General features: G+C 38.2%; 2 protein-coding genes and 1 pseudogene across 4 annotated transcripts; all 3 read left to right on the forward strand.

The window, feature by feature from the left end:
* The first annotated feature begins 790 nt into the window (after positions 1 to 790).
* Positions 791 to 7,688, forward strand: LOC149013234 (tobamovirus multiplication protein 2A-like). Of its 3 annotated transcripts, none has more exons than XM_089158633.1 (7): positions 791 to 908; positions 1,297 to 1,617; positions 1,998 to 2,097; positions 2,462 to 2,542; positions 2,626 to 2,730; positions 6,689 to 6,898; positions 7,335 to 7,688. In XM_089158633.1, the coding sequence occupies exons 2-7, from the start codon at positions 1,382 to 1,384 to the stop codon at positions 7,440 to 7,442; spliced, it is 840 nt and encodes a 279-aa protein (XP_089014759.1). In that variant the 5' UTR covers positions 791 to 908; positions 1,297 to 1,381; the 3' UTR covers positions 7,443 to 7,688. The 3 variants fall into 3 exon arrangements, with proteins under 3 accessions (XP_089014759.1, XP_089014758.1, XP_089014757.1); XM_089158632.1 differs by having other exon boundaries at positions 1,301 to 1,617; XM_089158631.1 differs by having other exon boundaries at positions 1,304 to 1,617.
* A 480-nt stretch (positions 7,689 to 8,168) lies between these two features.
* Positions 8,169 to 10,414, forward strand: LOC149013235 (pentatricopeptide repeat-containing protein At5g66520 pseudogene; annotated as a pseudogene).
* A 2,348-nt stretch (positions 10,415 to 12,762) lies between these two features.
* LOC149013236 (putative polygalacturonase) lies at positions 12,763 to 14,984 on the forward strand. Its single transcript, XM_089158629.1, has 6 exons — positions 12,763 to 12,795; positions 13,165 to 13,503; positions 13,601 to 13,727; positions 13,827 to 14,001; positions 14,110 to 14,180; positions 14,299 to 14,984. Exons 1-6 carry the CDS (start codon positions 12,763 to 12,765, stop codon positions 14,982 to 14,984), a joined length of 1,431 nt encoding a protein of 476 aa, XP_089014755.1.
* Positions 14,985 to 17,956: the final 2,972 nt, after the last annotated feature.

Raw genomic sequence — 17,956 nt, forward strand, 5'->3', positions numbered from 1 at the left:
CCATGGACGTCCGCAAAGGTCAACGCGAGATTGAGCTCGTCAAGCTGGAGAAGTGCATGGAGGGCAGAGCAACGGTCATATGACAAAGGAATCCGACGCCGCCGGTGTGGCATTGTCTCCCATTTTCTATTTGGGATTTTTCGCTTGTCGTTTTAAACAATGTGTACGGCACCTAGGGATTCGGACTTCAGGTCTCTGACTGGTAGCTGTTTGTTTACTCTTTATGAATGACAGGTGGTCCATGCATGCCAGATATGGTCTTTGCGTTCCCATCCAAACAAGACCCCAAAAAACTCCCCTTTTTTTTACTTTCGTGGTCCCACCTCATCTCCTCATCACCATCGACGGCCTCGATAGAAAGTTATCGCTGACGTCACTATTTGGAAGCCACATAGCCCGTCCGATTATTCCCTAAATTGTCCTCCTCCCTCCTCACCGTTCATCTTCAATTCAACGGTCTCGATGAAGATATCTGCTTACGTCATCTTTCGGAAAACGTCATGTTCCAGTTACCAAAACACCCCTCGCCAATGCTTTTGTTGTACATCTTTGGATTCTCACAAAGGAGGGCATTTACGTAAATTACTTACCCTATAATTTTGCAGTTGCTCTAGAATCAGCTGCACTGGGCAGATCCCTCTGATCCGTCTTGAGTTGCCCAGCAAAAGCCGCTTATTCATCTACAAACGTCAAGAGGACTTCCACGTGTCACGATTATCTGTTGATGTCGGCTTAATTTTCATTAATTAATAATTAATAATAAAATTTGAGGGTAAGGGAAACACCAACATTTTTGCCGCTTTTTGGAAGATTGAGTTGGCTCTCGTGTTTTCAGGTTCTCTAGATTCAGATTGAAAATTCCTTCGAAGCTCAGGATCGAAAAGCTCGCTTAGTCTTGCCTTCAAACCGTAAGTAAATCGTATCTGTTTTCACAGATTGTGATAGGGTTTCTTCATTACTATATTCGGTTTCTCGATATTTTCCCTTTTCTGTTGAAAGATTTCATGAGAAATGTTTGAGCCTGGATTTTGTTACGATTTTTCGGTTCCCTCTCATGCCTAATTTTCAGAAAATAAAAAAACTCGTTCTTTGATTTTCTTGTTTAGAGATATTGTAAAGTTTGAGTTTTCGTTTTCTGGCCTCCTTCGTTAGACACAACATGCATTGTTTCCTCTTCCCCTGATTTACTGTTGTCTCGTATTTATGTCAAAAAAGATTCTTCCTTATTAAGCGTCGGTCTGCATTTACTTTAATTGATTCAAGGAGGTACTTTTCTTTGCTATTTCATGTTTCAAGCCAGCAGGTTTCTTTAGAAGGGAACATATGCTGTTATGAAGTAGGGAATAATTCACGTTGAGCAGAGCAGAGAAAGCTTTAAAGGATGGCGTGCAGAGGGTTTTTGGAGTGCTTATTGAAGCTTCTGAACTTTTTGTTAACCCTTGTTGGTTTGGCCATGGTGGGTTATGGGATTTACCTACTGGTTGAATGGAAGAGAACTTCGGATGAAGCAAGTTTATCGTCATACAACGACTCTCACGACCTTGTACAACTTGGTCGTCCTCTAATGTTGGTTGTGTCTTTATCGAGTAGTATTCTTGACAAATTGCCTAAAGCCTGGTATTAACCTTGCTCAATGTATTTTACTAGCTTTGTAAGTTGTATGGTGTGCGATGAGAAATCATTGCTAATGTTAGTGTTTCTAATTCATGGTGGTTTTTATTCCCACAATGGCTGACATAAAAGGCAAAACTCAAACTAGGACTCAGCCTAACACTATCCCCATCAGGGTTGCAACTCCAAATAGGATTAAATAAAAAGCTAATTACAATTCACATAACCCCAACTTCTCCCACAATTTTAGTGCTGGTGTGTAGGGGGGAATCCATACACCTACTTTGGTGCCTATGATGGCATTCTTCGGTTTCTGTATCTCTTTTTAAGAAAAATACTGGTACAATAGAGATCATAGCTAATATGCAACGGGATTTTTTTTGCAGGTTTATATACTTATTCATTGGTATCGGAGTTATTCTCGTTGTCATATCTTGTTTTGGTTGCATTGGAGCTGCAACAAGGAATGGGTGCTGCCTGTCTTGTGTATCCTGGTTTCTCAAGAATTTTCCCACCTTAATTGACATTAACTGACGATCCTTTTTTTACCATTTCAACATGTATGGCTTTTACTTTGCTTTGAAAATTTTAACTGGAGTTTTACTAAGGTCATCTTTTTGTGACTAAAGTTGAGTTTAATTTGCTTTACCCCCCCTCCCCCTTTCTTTTTTTCCCCTTAAATTACAGATTTATATTTGTAGACATTTTGTCTTCTGAAAAATTGAACAAGTAGACAATTAGTTTTGCATCATAATGTCTATCATATGAATGTATTTTTATGTATTTCTTTTGAAATCCTGATACCATTCATAAGATGTTTTATTATGATGAATTCCTTAACCAAACACAGTATTCTGTGTTGGTGATCTTGTTGATCTTAGCAGAGCTGGGGTTTGCTGCTTTTATATTCTTTGACAAAAGCTGGAAAGATGTGAGTGTTGTCTCATTATGTAATTTCTTGTTTTCCTGGTTTATACTTAATTTTCTAGTAAATAACAAATGACCCTTTTTCAGGCTCTTCCAACTGACAAAACGGGAGACTTCGATATGATCTATGATTTCCTAGAAAGCAACTGGAAAATTGCAAAATGGGTTGCTCTTGGAGCTGTTGTATTGGAGGTAAAAATACAATGTGTCTTGCATTTGTTAAAACTTCAAATTTGTATTTTCTTCAGCTGATTTGTTTAGTTATATGGTTGAACTGCACCTGACTTTCTGAAAAGGAACGCTCCTCAGTCCATTTATGTGGAAGAAAAGTTGTTCTCCTTTGTGTCAGGCTATTCTACCCTTAACATGGACAACAAGGAGATTGTGTAACAGTAGAGAAGCCTGCACTTTCTTTTGGGTGGCTGCATCTCTGAATCCTAAAAGACCATGTGTCACACCCCACTCGACGGTATAGGATCTGCCTTGACAACCTGTGGGTGTGATCCACAGCCTCAATACCTCAGTTACACTATCAGTACTAAGTAAGGCACATAATTCCACAATTATGAGCAAGAAAAGACAGTTCAATAATTAATAAAGTAATAAATGTTCCAAAATCCCAAGAATGACTACTAAACAAGTCAAATAAGAATGTATTAGCAGAAGCAAAAACAAAAATGTTTGATTAGGGTTTACAATTATCATTAAGCATTTTAGGGTATTCTTCTTTAAAATTTTCTATGAAAAGAGTCAAAAGACCCTCCTTCATCCCTTTATCTCAATGGTGAATAATTAGAGCTCTATTTCTGTCAATGGGTGTTGTAAGAGCACTTAATGCATCTACAGGAAGCGTATGCTCATCGTAACCAGTTTTCACTGGCATCTCCAGTAGTTCTTCAGTGGGGTTCTCCCATAGATATGATTTCTTCTGTTCTTGCATAACCATATGAGGGGTAAAAAACAAGAAATCATAGGGAATGAGCCCTAAAAAACTCAGTAATGCAGCAATACATACATATACTATGATCAAATAAGATTAGAGAAATGAATAGATGAAATGCTATGTTATAATGCATCTAGGAATTCTAACTATGCAAGTCTCTATCTAGGTAGACATGCTTTAAGATAAACACCAGCCCTCTTCTGGGTAGGTTTCGTCACTCTGATGCCTCACAACATCCAAGCTGTCTTTTAGAATCTTGGGTTAGGGGTAAGGTCCATATTATCAATTATGGCTGGGGTATAGGTCTATACTCTCTCACCATAACCTGGTCTAAGTACTAGCGCTCGTCGGAGATTCTAAACCCAATGCATAATCATAAGGTAACACACTGCATGTGGTCCATATACTTTTCTTCATGCCTGGTGCTATTTTGGTGCAATTTTTCTAGTCCAAAATTCAGACTTTTGATCATCCATCTCCGACAGATTTTGGGAAGATCTCAGGTTTAAATCATGTTCTTAAAGCACTATAGAAGCCTTTTCAATCAACAAGAAAACAAAAACAAGACTTAACACAGGTTTGGAAATAAAATCTCCTTCGGAGAGTAACCACCATTAAAATAGACATAGATCTATTCTCTCGGCGATCTGATCGGGAATGATAGAAATAATAAATTTCATCTCCAATCAATCGAGAGAAAAATTGCTCTCTAAAATGAAGAAATTAATAGAATAAGAGAGTATTCTAACTAACCTTCCAACAGTCGATCAAATCTCCGTGAAACTCTGCAAATCGATCTCTTCTTCTTATCCACGTGCTTTCTTACGTTGCAGCCGTCCCCAGTAGTCTAGGGCATCAAAATAATGCAAAATTAGGTTTTAGGGACCTTAAATAGGGTGTCAGAGGGCAAAACAGACATTTTTGGTCAAAATTTTCAATCACCTACTAGGGGTGACATTTGCTTGGTCAATCAACTGTTTTAAGCAACGGCCTCCCAGTATTGTTTAGTACTTGGGTGTTTTGCTCTCTGGATGATGCCTAGCTTTGCTACAACCTTAACCAACATGTAGAGGGCTCTTACTTTGCTTATAGACAACATCCAAACTTGACTTTCTCGCACTGCATATCCACCTGCCCAACCCATTTGGGTTCCGGCTGGGTTCCCAATAAAGTAGGTTCTTTGTCAACTTCGTCTAGATTCTTGGGCTCTGGGGCTGAAACATGGGCTTCAATTTGGATGGCCCACAACTTCTTCTGACTAGACCTGCAATTCGGGTTTCAGATTAGGATTATTGGGGGGGGGGTTATTACACCATGCAACTTGAATGAGAGAGTTGTTTTCTGAGATGTTATAGTTGTTTTCTGACATGTTAGATGAAAAAACTGAAGCTTTCAAAAGGAACTTGCTTTGGTAAGCCTTTCCCATCTTCCACTCTTACCATAAACTTGATGGTTTTGGAATGGATCACAGCCAAATTCAGAAGCATTACCATTGGATGAAAAATTGCCATGCTGCCAGTGAACACGTGATTTTTTTTTTTGAAAGAAAAACTCACTTATTCTGAAAAGGTGGGCCCTGTATGCATAAATACCTCTCTCAGCACTACGGGGCAAACTGGTTATTGGTGTTAACTATCTCTCATGTTTGGCTGGAGCTTAATCTTAGAGGCCATCTTTAATGATGTCAGTTCTAAGCTCTCTTTGTTTTTTCCCTAAACCTTTTGAGACTCTCCTGGAGTGTCCTCCCCCTAATCGTTTCTTTTTCTTGGGCTATCTCTGGGGTTTACTTATATATTTTTAGTCACCCCTAAAAATTACCTTTACAGCACAGCCGTTGATGTGGCATGTAGATTCTTACCCACACAAGCAGCATGGGGAACCTTTTCCTGTTACTATTGTGGAAGTAGTTTTCTGTACAGAAATGTGGTCTACACCAGCTCTCCCATGCATTTCCCTCCTCAAGACAAGGGGGCGGAAGTGTCTTATGAATAGTATGTTGCTCATGAAAAGGGTGAAAGATGCTTCACTCTATTGTAGTTTTAAGTAATGAAGAGTGAGAAGTTGTGTTGACTGGGTTAATAGCCTACTTTCAGTAAATTTTGTCTTGGTCAGATATCTGAGGTGGCTCCAACTTTTTTCTTCTGGATATTCTTTTTTTTTACTTTCTTTCTGGTCTGGTAATTCTTAAATGTCAGGAACAATTGTTGCCAATCGCAAAAAATTGCTAGAACAAGATTTTTAATTGATTTAATGAACACATATGCCCATGTGAACCAGATTATTTGGCTTTATATGAATTGTTTGGTCATATTGACTTACCTCAGCTGATATTGACTGGGTCAGATCCCACTTGACTCGGCAATCTTATTCCAAGGGTTGGGTAAATCTCTCATTGAACAGACTTATCAGAGTCTAGTGGTTGGCCAAGTTGACTTACGATGAAATCACAGGATCAGCAGAGATCCAATTCTGATTCCCAAGCCATCTGTCTTGTAACATTATAGATCTCGAGTATACTAGCAGCACTGATATGCACATCTGGGAATCTGCATTGTACAAGTAGGGGTTTCCCTGTTGGAGATCTCAGTTCAAAATTTGATTTTAGAAAAATTATTTACTGAAGAAAATTTAGAGATCCATATGATTCGTAGGTATCTGGAATCTGGACCACCCAACCAAAATATCTTCCACAATAATATTGGCTAGACAAATGAATCCAACTAATTTTCTGAACTTTTGGTGTGACTTATATTTGAGTATTTGGAAGAAAATGTTGTAGATCTATTTGTCTGTTGGGTTGGTGACAAAGTCTCCTTGCTTCCTAGTGCTTATCGGTCTGTGTACTAGTACATAATCATGTATCTGCACATCTTCATAAGCATGATCAGAAGCTGTTTTGGGAGATTGTTTGACCAACTCTTTGCTTATTTGACTCTTGTTATTAGAACATGTTACTTAGTAATTGTTGTCCAAGATTTAGCTCGAAGTCAAGAATGTATCGCCTAAATGATTGGTATCTCTTCGTTTGATATGCTTTTCTTCTGATGGTTTTCTTGAACTGTTGAACTGCATTTTCTTTTAATTCCTAGTGTCATGAATTAGGTACACCTATGATGGATATAATTGGGATTAAATTATATCTATTTGCATTATATATTTGAAGTGCCTGCTCCTATTCTGAAGTTAAAACTACCTCTGAGAATGCAGGCTCTGGTCTTCATGTTGGCTTTGATTGTAAGGGCAGCAAATAGCCCTGCAGACTATGATAGTGATGATGAGTACCTTGGCTCTAGGCCTGGAGTCAGGCAACCATTGATAAACAGGCAAGGGGTTCCAGTAACAGGAGTGCCTGTAGGTCCCTCTCTTGATGCTCGTTCAAGCAGGAATGATGCCTGGAGCACCCGGATGAGGGAAAAGGTAGGATACTTCTTACCATGTTTATCTTATGTGGGGCAGGACCCATATTTAATAGTAGATCTACTCAGCCTGATATGCTGATGAGTTCTCTTACAGTGTATTGATTGTCTTTATGAAAATGAATGAAGGGAAGGGGGGGGGGGGTAACGGTGAGGTTGCCCAGTGGTTGTAGTTTTCAGTTGGTAAACAGCTTGTCCATGAAGCAGTTAAGGCCGAGTACATTATGTCTTTCCCCCACTGGATTGGAAGGGGCAGCATTGTGCGCTAGTTAGATCTGTATCAAGGCAAAAAGGGAAAGAAGAGATGTTGTATTGGCTCCAAATGTGTAGCTTGAAAGCCATATAGGATCTCCCTTGTGGATGCTCCACTTCCTTGGATATCAATTTGGTTTCCTTGTCTATCTTTAATCCTTTCTTTTTTGGTGTCTTTGGAACAGTATGGGCTTGATACATCGGAGTTCACATACAACCCAAATGATCCAAACAGGTACCAACAAACAGCAGCTCAGCCAACAGAAGAAAAGAGTCGTTGCACTATAATGTAATTTAGTGATACTGGAGTTGCTAGAACTCCAGGAGGCTCTGGTTCTCAGAGAAACCATTTTGCTGGATATTGTTGTGTAGAACTTGAAGTTTGTGTTCTTGTTTTTTTTTTATTCCCCCCGCGTTCCCCCCCCCCCTTTCTCTCTCCTCTCTCTTCTGGCTTGTGTTGTACAAACATTTCTTTTCGGAGCTGTATTTATTTTAGTGGATCTTTCATAAAGAAAATACTCATTAGTTCTTCCTTTGTATATTCATTTTGACCCAAAAAAAAACGAAGATATTTTTCTTTATGGAAAAAAAAAAAAAAAAAAAAAAAAACGTAGATATTTTTCTTCTTACACAGTTCTCAGGCAATGGCATGGTTGGGCGTTGATAATAGGAGCCTGTACTGTTCTGATAATGTATATAGAATTGAATAAGCTCAACTCAATTAGGATCTCATGAAACCGACCTGCACCCTACATGCATCTCAGAAGTGGGTTTTATTCCAGTCTCAGGTTTTTGTTTTTTGGATGAATAAAACCAATCTGAGTTGTTAGTGCTTAATCAATTTAAACTGATTGAATCGATTTGAATTCTTTATTAGTTCGATTGCATAATAATTGATGTCTCTTGAGTGTTGATGTGCTTGCATAGATATGCATAGAGGGCGTGGATTTGTCCATACAAAATGACCGCTCGATTTCATGACTTTGAAAATTTGGATATGATTGCATAGATATCCATAGAGGGCGTGGCCCTTCTGTGTAGTCTTCTAGGATTCACAGGTGGTGATGACTGGTCCGGTTCTTAAATCCATAAGGTCGTTAACCTTTCATGCTCGCGGGAAATCAAATTCAGTTTTCAGCATTCATCTCCAAACAAAACCAGATTTCGCTTCCTTTTCATCTTCTCGTCTTCCCAACAGAAAACAATTGAAGCAAACCCACGCTAAGTTGATCAGAAACTCTGGCATGCAAGACATCTTAGCGGTAGGGAGGCTCATAGCTGACATAGCTGTTTCAGATCCTTCCAACCTGGATTATGCTCGATCTGTTTTCACTACACTCGAATACCCACCAAACATTTTCATGTGGAATTCTATGATAAGGGGCTATGCACATAGCTCCAAACCTGAGGAGGCAGTATATTTGTATCGTGAGATGCTTGAGAAAGGATTTTCGCCTAATAATTACACTTACCCTTTTGTTTTCAAGGCGTGTTCTCATCTGATGGATCATAATCTTGGGTTGGGTATTCATGGGTCTGTTATTAGACGAGGGTTTGAAGATTGTGATACATTCATCCAGACCTCACTTCTTAATTTCTATGCATCATGTGGGTCCATAGATGTTGCACGCCTCTTGTTTGATCGGTGTCCTGAAAGAGATGTTACTTCTTGGAATGCACTTATAAAGGGGTATGTTAGGTGCAATCGATACATGGATGCAGTCAATGTGTTCCGGATGATGCAAGACAGGGCGGATTGTCGGGCTGATGAGATCACCCTGCTTGGTGTAGTTTTGGCTTGCAAAGAGTTGGGAGCATTGGCTATGGGTAGGTGGGTTCATGCCTACATTGATAAGCATCTAGTGAAAATGAGTACAAGCTTGGGTACAGCGCTTGTTGATATGTATGCGAGATGCGGAAGTATTGATGCAGCAAAGAATTTGTTCAGGGGAATGACGGAGAGGGATGTGAGAACATGGAGTGTGATGATTAGTGGGCTTGCTGTTCATGGTCTTGCAAATGAAGCTCTTGATCTCTTCAGGGAAATGCAAAGGGATGGGATTTCTCCAGATTCTATCACTCTCACGAGTGCCCTGTGTGCCTGTACTCATGCAGGCATGGTAGCAGAGGGGTTGCTAATTCTAGATGAAATGAGCAACACATATAATGTGCAACCTACCATCGAGCATTATGGCTGCATTGTGGATCTTTTAGGCCGTGCTGGACGTCTAGAGGATGCTTTGGCCTTCATTAAGAGAGTTCCATTTAAGCCAGATGTTGTTCTGTGGGGTTCTCTCCTTGTTGCTTGTAGGGCTCATAAGAATGTGGAGATGGGAGAAATGGTGGCCAAGGAAATGCTCAAGTCAGATTCTCACCATTGTGGAGCCCTTGTTTTCTTGTCTAATGTATATGCCTCCACTGGAAGATGGGCCGAAGTAGAATGTGTGAGGAACTTCATGAAAGAGCAGAGAATTAGGAAACAACCAGGGTCTAGTTTGATGGAGTTGAATGGTGATGTTCATGAATTTGTAGCAGGGGATCAATCTCACCCTCAGATAAGTCAAATACATAGGATGTTGGATGAGATTAACACACTTCTCAGTCTTGAAGGACATTTACCAGCTACCAGAGGAATTGCCCTGGATATAGATGAGGAGGAGAAAGAACAAGCTTTGTCTCTACATAGTGAGAAGTTGGCTGTTGCTTTTGGATTGATTAACACTAAGCATGGGGCTGTTCTTCGTATTGTAAAGAACCTAAGGGTTTGTGAAGATTGCCATACTGCAATGAAATTGATTTCCAAAATTTTCAGTAGGCTTATAATCATCAGGGATCGTATCCGTTTTCACCACTTTGAGGATGGTTCTTGTTCTTGTAGAGATTATTGGTGATTGTGAAAATCCACAGTTGAAGACTTCAAAACAGTGCTCTTAGATGGAAAGATTTTGAAAAAAGTTACTAGAAAGTGCTATATCGTCCCAGTTGCTAGTATTGTTCTTGTTCCAAAACACCAACACTCCCATAGATTTCTCGTCAAACGCAAATGTGGCGGAGGACAATTGAGTGATCCTGCTAAGTTCTCTGTGACTGTTTACCATGACAACAAATTTTAGCATTTGTATTTGTTCCTACATTGAATTGGCCATATTGAAAATCAGATAGCCCTGGCGAACAGGAATTAGGACACAAGGTTGATTTATCATACAATGTCTCTTTATGTGACTGCTTATATTCCAATCTGAAATTTTATTGAGTATTGATTAGAACCAGAAGATGTTACAAAGGTATGTGTATGTGCCCTTCTGGTTCATGATCAACTTCTTTTCATTTGTTTTTCCTGGCTTCTTCTGTGGTGTTCATGACTAATTTTGTGAAGGCTGATAGTTTAATTGTTCTTTGTCTCTGATGCAGTTCTTTTGGCCTTTGGATTATTAGATGGCTATATATATAATGGATTCTACGTTCATGAGGTTGACATGAGGGTGAGGACAATGGTATGATTTTATCTCATGACATGTAGAGTTAAATTTAGTTATCCATTTTATTTTATTTTATTAGGGAGTAAATTATCAATCAAATAAAAAGTATGATGGTTGGTAACAAAATTATGAAGACTAAAATTAAGACTAAATTGTAGGAATAAATTCGTTAAAAACATTTTATAAGGCATAAAGTGTTTACTAAAATTTTAGAGTAAATTTTTGAGAAAAAACTTTAAAATAATATTTTAGGTTAAGGTTAAAAAATTATTAAGAGATACAAGTGTCAATGATTCGGTTTGGGTCAATTTCAGGCTTAACGGGCGGTTTCGGGTTGACAGCATCAAAGCCCAAACGCAGACTATCTACAAAATAACGGTTTTGGTTTAGTGCAATTTGGGTTTTGAGTTGACTAACGGATTGAATTCGGGTTGGATAAGTTTTTAGACCATTACCAACCCATATCAAATCGTTACAGTCCATTTCAAAGTTTAAAATCATATTGGTCTTACATCTTGCCTCTTAGGCTTAAGGTCCAAACAAAATCACTCTATTTAACTTTTTTACCTCCTTAAAGAGAAATAAACTCAAAATATTATTAAAAAAAATAACACATGAGATATCAATATAGAATCGTAGATACATACAAAATATCGTTTTAATTGAAAAAGCAATCGTTAATTACGAAATGGAGTATATGAAAAGTGTACATTTTAGTATGAACAAAGATTCAAAATGAAAGTCTTAACACTCAAAGAATAGGCAAGAATAAAAAGTTTAAAACTAAATGGTAGGCATGATCCAGAACAGAATGGTCCCAAATTTGATGAGAATTGCTTGTCTAGTAATCACTAACACAATTGTCAATAACAGCAGTTCACATATTTATCTGACATTTGAAGTTTTGGAGAGAAAGCGTATTCATGCAACATGAGGGAGAAACTGAGAAAGGGACAGCGTGATTGTAGAGGCAAAACTATAAGAGGGTAAAAGCTAAAAATTAAAAACCAGCAATTATAACAGGTTATAACATTTTGGTATGGGTAATGTTTCGGTGCATTCAGCTCAGGCAAACGGGCCACTAACAGGTAGGCCAGTGCCCCAAACCTAACGGTTTTTTATCCTCAGCTCATACCCCCATTCAATATGTTTTGGTTGTTTCAATTCATTCTTAACAGTCCGGGCTTCAATTTGACACCTTTATTAGGAGGGAACAAAAAGTATTAAAATAGGCAATAAGTAAATATTTCCAAAATTAAAATCCATCATGGTAAAACTTTTTTAAACAACCTTATAAAGTAAAAAATAATAAATAATAAATTAATTAATAAAATACAATAGATGAAGAAAAAAATTTCCCGTATGGCAATACTGTAAAATTACATGACATTAAGGGTGATCTAGGAATTATGAGATTATCTAACGATAACTTAACAAAATTTGTGGACGAAGTATACCATTATGCTAGTTTAAGAGACATTTTAGGCTGTTTCTACCAATTTGATATATTATGGGGGAGCCTATACTCTTCACTATTCATTTTGGGATGTCCCTCAAATTTTTCCAAAAGAAGAAGATATGATTCGTAAAATACATCAAACAATTGTGCAGATAATAAGGAAGCCCATTATTGGACTACTGAACCTTGAAAGATAATCCACAAACTTTCCCTTTTCCTAAGAAGTATAATGTCCGAAGCTCCTCCAAAACCCTTGATATTAATGGATGGATCACCTGCATTGAACACGATTTACAGATGTTGGTATTCTGAAGAAACACAATCTTGTTATAGGGAATAATATGCTTCCTGACGCTTTTGAACCACAAAGTATGGGGTGGGACCCGGAAGCGTGTGTGTATTGTAGCCATTAAAACTGTTTTACGTTGTCGATAAACGGCATTTATCCCATTTCAAAAAAATCTCCCAGAAGAAGAAGGAAGGGAATGCTAGAGATTGCATTTGCCATTAATGTCTAACGGGATGACCAGATTTTCAGACCATTTTAGAAAGTATTGGCCAAAGATTGTTATTGGGTTTTGCTTAAAAATCACGAATTTCCCTCTATATAAACACCAAGTCTAAGTCAGCTTGCAACCCACAATTCTTTTTCTCTTTCCAGAGATTTTTTAAGCAATGGCTTGTTCCAGAAATCCCAGAATAAAAAACGTAACTCTCTTCTTATATGTTATATGTTTTTCTCTTCCACTCATTCTGGTTACTAGAATTTTCTACATTTTTTGCATCTAAAAATGAAATCCTGGATATCAAACATTCAGTAACCATCTTTTTTATTTTTTATTTTTTTTAACTCTTCTTCCCTTCCTTCACCGGTCACCACCCTTTGTTTATGGGCATTTCTCGAATTCTTTTAATCCTAAATTACAAACATTCGGTCGTCACTTTCAGATTCATTTCTCATACTCACCTCTATTTGTTCCCCATTTTTTGTTTTTTTGTTGAATTTGTATTTGGGTTTGTTCCCTTTGTGTCTAATATCTTATGTTTTATGCTGCCTCTGAAACTGAAAATTCACAGATAATTGAGATAGTTGCCGTGATAGTATTGTATGGATTGGTGGGCTTAAGGGAGGCCGAATGCTCCAATGTTTCACAGCACCCGAAGGCCGGATTCAGCTATGAAGCCGTAACTTGCAGAAAACACGTTGCATCCATCACAGATTTTGGAGGTGTGGGAGATGGGAAAACGTCAAACACCAATGCGTTCCGCAAGGCTATCGAACATCTAAGTCAATTCTCAAGTGACGGTGGTTCCGTGTTGATCGTTCCTCCAGGAAAATGGCTTACCGGGAGCTTTAACCTCACAAGCAATTTCACTCTCTTTCTACCCAAAGATGCCATCATTCTCGGTTCTCAGGTCTCTATTAGATTTTATTTATTTGGTTCTTGACATTATATTATGTGGTTCTAAGTATGTGATTAATTAGCTTAACTTGATATGAACTTGTTGTTAGGATGAAGCTGAGTATCCACTTATCCCTCCTTTGCCTTCCTATGGGAAAGGAAGAGATAATGTAGACAAGGGTCCAAGATATCAAGCGCTCATTTATGGCACAAACCTAACTGATGTGGTCATTACAGGTATTTATTTATGTTCATCATATGCAATTTGAAGGATTCTCTATTTCTGGATTCTCTGTCTCGTTGATCAACTTTGATGGGTTGGTTCTTGGATTTCAGGTAACAATGGGACGATTGATGGCCAAGGTGTCTCTTGGTGGGATAAATTTCACAACAACCAGACCAACCATACCCGACCTTATATGATTGAAATCTTGTTCTCCAACAAAGTTCAGATTTCCAATCTGACTCTTCTCAATTCTCCAAGTTGGTTCGTTCATCCTACTTACTGCAGGTTCGTTCCTTCCCATTCATAAACACTTCTACACCATTCTACTCTACATCTTCCTCATGAAGAAGATTTATGGCTTGCATATGATCAAAACTGTGTCTTTAATTGCAGTAACGTGTTGGTGTTGAGCCTAACCATCCTCGCACCAATTGATTCCCCGAACACTGATGGGATTGACCCAGGTTTGTCTAGAGATATGGAGGAATTCAATTATTGATTCATTTCAGTGAATGGCGGCTTGAAACTAAATTGGGTTTTTTTTTTTTTTTTTCTTCTCTTGGGTTCTCCTCTGCTATTCAGATTCATGCAAAAATGTTAGAATTGAAGACTGTTATGTAGTTTCTGGGGATGACTGCATTGCAGTGAAGAGTGGCTGGGATCAATATGGGATAAAATTTGGGATGCCCACAAAGAATGTGATAATCAGAAGGTTCACCTGCATTTCCCCAGACAGTGCTGTTATCGCTCTTGGGAGTGAGATGTCTGGTGGCATAAAAAATATCAGGGCTGAAGATGTTGTTGCCATTAACTCGGAGTCTGTAATCAGGATCAAAAGCGCTCCAGGGCGAGGTGGATATGTGAAAAAGATATTTGCAAGAAGGTTTGTTATGCATACCATGAAGTATGTCTTCTGGATGACAGGAGCTTATGGGTCTCACCCAGATGATGGTTGGGATCCTAAAGCACTTCCTGTTGTTAAAGATATCAATTACAGTGATATGGTTGCTGAGAATGTCACCATGGCAGCAAATTTAGCTGGTATTAAAGATGATATTTATTCTGGAATTTGCATCTCTAACGTCACTGTTAAGCCCTCGCCAAAACCCAAGAAAATCCAGTGGAACTGCACTGATATCAGCGGAGTAACCAGTAATGTGAGCCCTCCTGCTTGTGCTTTGTTGCCAGATCAAGGCGCTCATCCTTGCCCATTCCCAACTGACAAGCTACCAATAGAGAATGTCAAATTCCAAACTTGTAATGTTTGACTCAACAGTTAGTCTTTTTCAGTTTCCGTCTGTATGTTAGTTTATCTAGTATTGAAGCTGCCTGTCCAAGGCATTATTGGTCCTAATTAGGTCCAAAGAGTTGAAAAATAATAAGAAATAGCGAGCATATTACTGGAATTCTACTCAAATTTCTATGTTAAGGCATTTAATACAAAATTTTTCTACTCAAATTAATTTTTTTCTTCTTTTGGGTGGCTGTATCTTTGAATCCTGAAAGAGCATGTGTCACACTCCACCCAACAGTATTGGATCCGCCCCGACAACTTGTAGGTGTGATCCATAGCCTCAAGATTTGAGTTACGCTATTAGTAAATAAGGCACACAATTCCAAAATTTTGAACAAGAAAAGATAGTTCAATAATTAATAAATGAATTAAGGTTCCAAAATCCCAAGAATGAATACTGAACGAGTTAAATAAGAATGTATCAGCAGAAGCAAAAACAAAAATGTTTGATTATGATTCACAATTGTCTTTCAGCATTTTAGGGTATTCTTCTTCAAATTTCTCTATGAAAGGAGTCAAAAGACCCTCTTTCATCCCTTTATCTCAACGGCGAACGGCTAGAGCTCTATTTCTATCAATGGGTGTCGTAAGAGCATTACATGCATCCACAAGAAGTTTCGTGTTCATCGTAACCAATTTACACTGGCGTCTCCAGTATCTCTTCAGTGGGGTTCTCCCACAGATACGGCTTCTTCTGTTCCTGCATAAACATCTGAGGGAAAAAATAAGAAATTACAAGGAAATCTCTCACTGACCAGACTTATCAGAGTCTAGTGGTTGGCCAAGTTGACTTACGATGAAATCACAGGATCAGCAGAGATCCAATTCTGATCCCCAAGACATCTGTCTCGTAACATTATAGATCTCAAGTATACAAGCAGCGCTGATATGCACATCTGGGTATCTGCATTATACAAGTAGGGGTTTCCCTGTTGGAGATCTCTTAGTCCAAAATTTGATTTTAGAAAAATTATTTACTAAAGAAAAATTAGAAATCCATATGATTCGTAGGTATCTGGAATCTGGACCACCCAACCAAATATCTTCCACAAGAATATTGGCTAGACAAATGAATCCAACAAAATTTCTGGACTTCTGGTGTGATTTATATTGAGTATTTGGAAGATATGTTGTAGATCTATGTCTATTGGGTTGGTGACAAAGTCTCCTTGCTTCCTGGTGCTTATCGGTCTGTGTACAAGTACATAATCATGTATCTGCACATCTTCATAAGCATGATCAGAAGCTGTTTTGGGAGATTGTTTGACCAACTCTTGCTTATCTGACTCTTATTATTAAAACATGTTACTTGGCAATTGTTGTCCGAGATTTAGCTCCAAGTCAAGAATGTATCGCCTAAATGATTGGTATCTCTTTGTTTGATATGCTTTAATTCTGATGGTTTTCTTGAACTGTTAGAACTGCATTTTCTTTTGATTAATTCCTAATGTCATGAATTAGGTTCACCGACGATGGATATAGTTGGGATTAAACTATATCTATTTACATTATATATTTGAAGTGCCTCCTCCTATTCTGAAGTTAAAGTGTTAAACTACCTCTGAGAATGCAGGCTCTGGTCTTCATGTTGACTTTGATTGTAAGGGCAGCAAATACCCCTGCAGACTATGATAGTGATGATGAGTACCTTGGCTCTAGGCCTGGAGTCAGGCAACCATTGATAAACAGGCAAGGGGTTCCAGTAACAGGAGTGCCTGTAGTTTACAGTGTACTGATTTTCTTCATGAAAATAGAATGAAGGGGGGTAAAGGTGAGATTTTTATTTTCAAACCTGTGTTAAGTCTTGTTTTCGTTTTCTCGTTGATTGAAAAGGCTTCTATAGTGCTTTAAGAACATGATTTAGACTTGAGATCATCCCAAAATTTGTCGAAGATGGATGATCAAAAGTCTGAATTTCGAACTTGGAAAATTGCTCCAAAATAGCACCAGGCATGAGGAAAATTATCTGGACCACATGTAGTGTGTTAACTTATGACTATGCATTGGGTTTAAAATCTTCAACGTGAGCTAGTACTTAGACCAATGGTTATGGTGAGAGAGTAGACCTATACCCCTGCCATAGTTAATGATACGTACCCTTAACCCCGGATTCTAAAAGACAGCTTGGGTGTTGTGAGGCATCATAGTGATGAAACCTACCTAGAAGAGAGCTGGTGTTTATCTTAAAGCATGTCTGCCTAGATAGAGACTTGCATAGTTAGAATTCCTAGATGCATTATAACATAGCATATCATCCCTTCATCTCTCTAATCTTATTTGATCACAATATATGTATGTGATTGCTACCTTACTGAGTTCGTTAGAACTCATTCCTTGTAATTTCTTATTTTTTCCCTCAGATGTTTATGCAGGAACAGAAGAAGCCGTATCTATGGGAGAACCCCACTGAAGAGATACTGGAGACGCCAGTGAAAATTGGTTACGATGAACACGAAACTTCTTGTGGATGCATGTAATGCTCTTACGACACCCATTGATAGAAATAGAGCTTTAGGCGTTTGCCGTTGAGATAAAGGGATGAAAGAGGGTCTTTTGACTCCTTTCATAGAAAAATTTGAAGAAGAATACCCTAAAATGCTGAAAGACAATTGTGAATCATAATCAAACATTTTTGTTTTTGCTTCCGCAGATACATTCTTATTTAACTCGTTCAGTATTCATTCTTGGGATTTTGGAACCTTAATTCATTTATTAATTATTGAACTATCTTTTCTTGTTCATAATTGTGGAATTGTGTGCCTTATTTACCGATAGCGTAACTCAAATCTTGAGGCTATGGATCACACCTACAAGTTGTCGGGGCGGATCCAATACTGTTGGGTGGAGTGTGACACATGGTCTTTTAGAATTCAAGGATACAACCACTCAAAAGAAAAAAAATTATTTGAGTAGAAAATTTTTGTATTAAATGCCTTAACATAGAAA

Source organism: Hakea prostrata, chromosome 6 (assembly GCF_041222555.1).
Source record: "Hakea prostrata isolate BN-2017 chromosome 6, UWA_Hpros_2, whole genome shotgun sequence".
Taxonomy (NCBI): Eukaryota; Viridiplantae; Streptophyta; class Magnoliopsida; order Proteales; family Proteaceae; genus Hakea; species Hakea prostrata.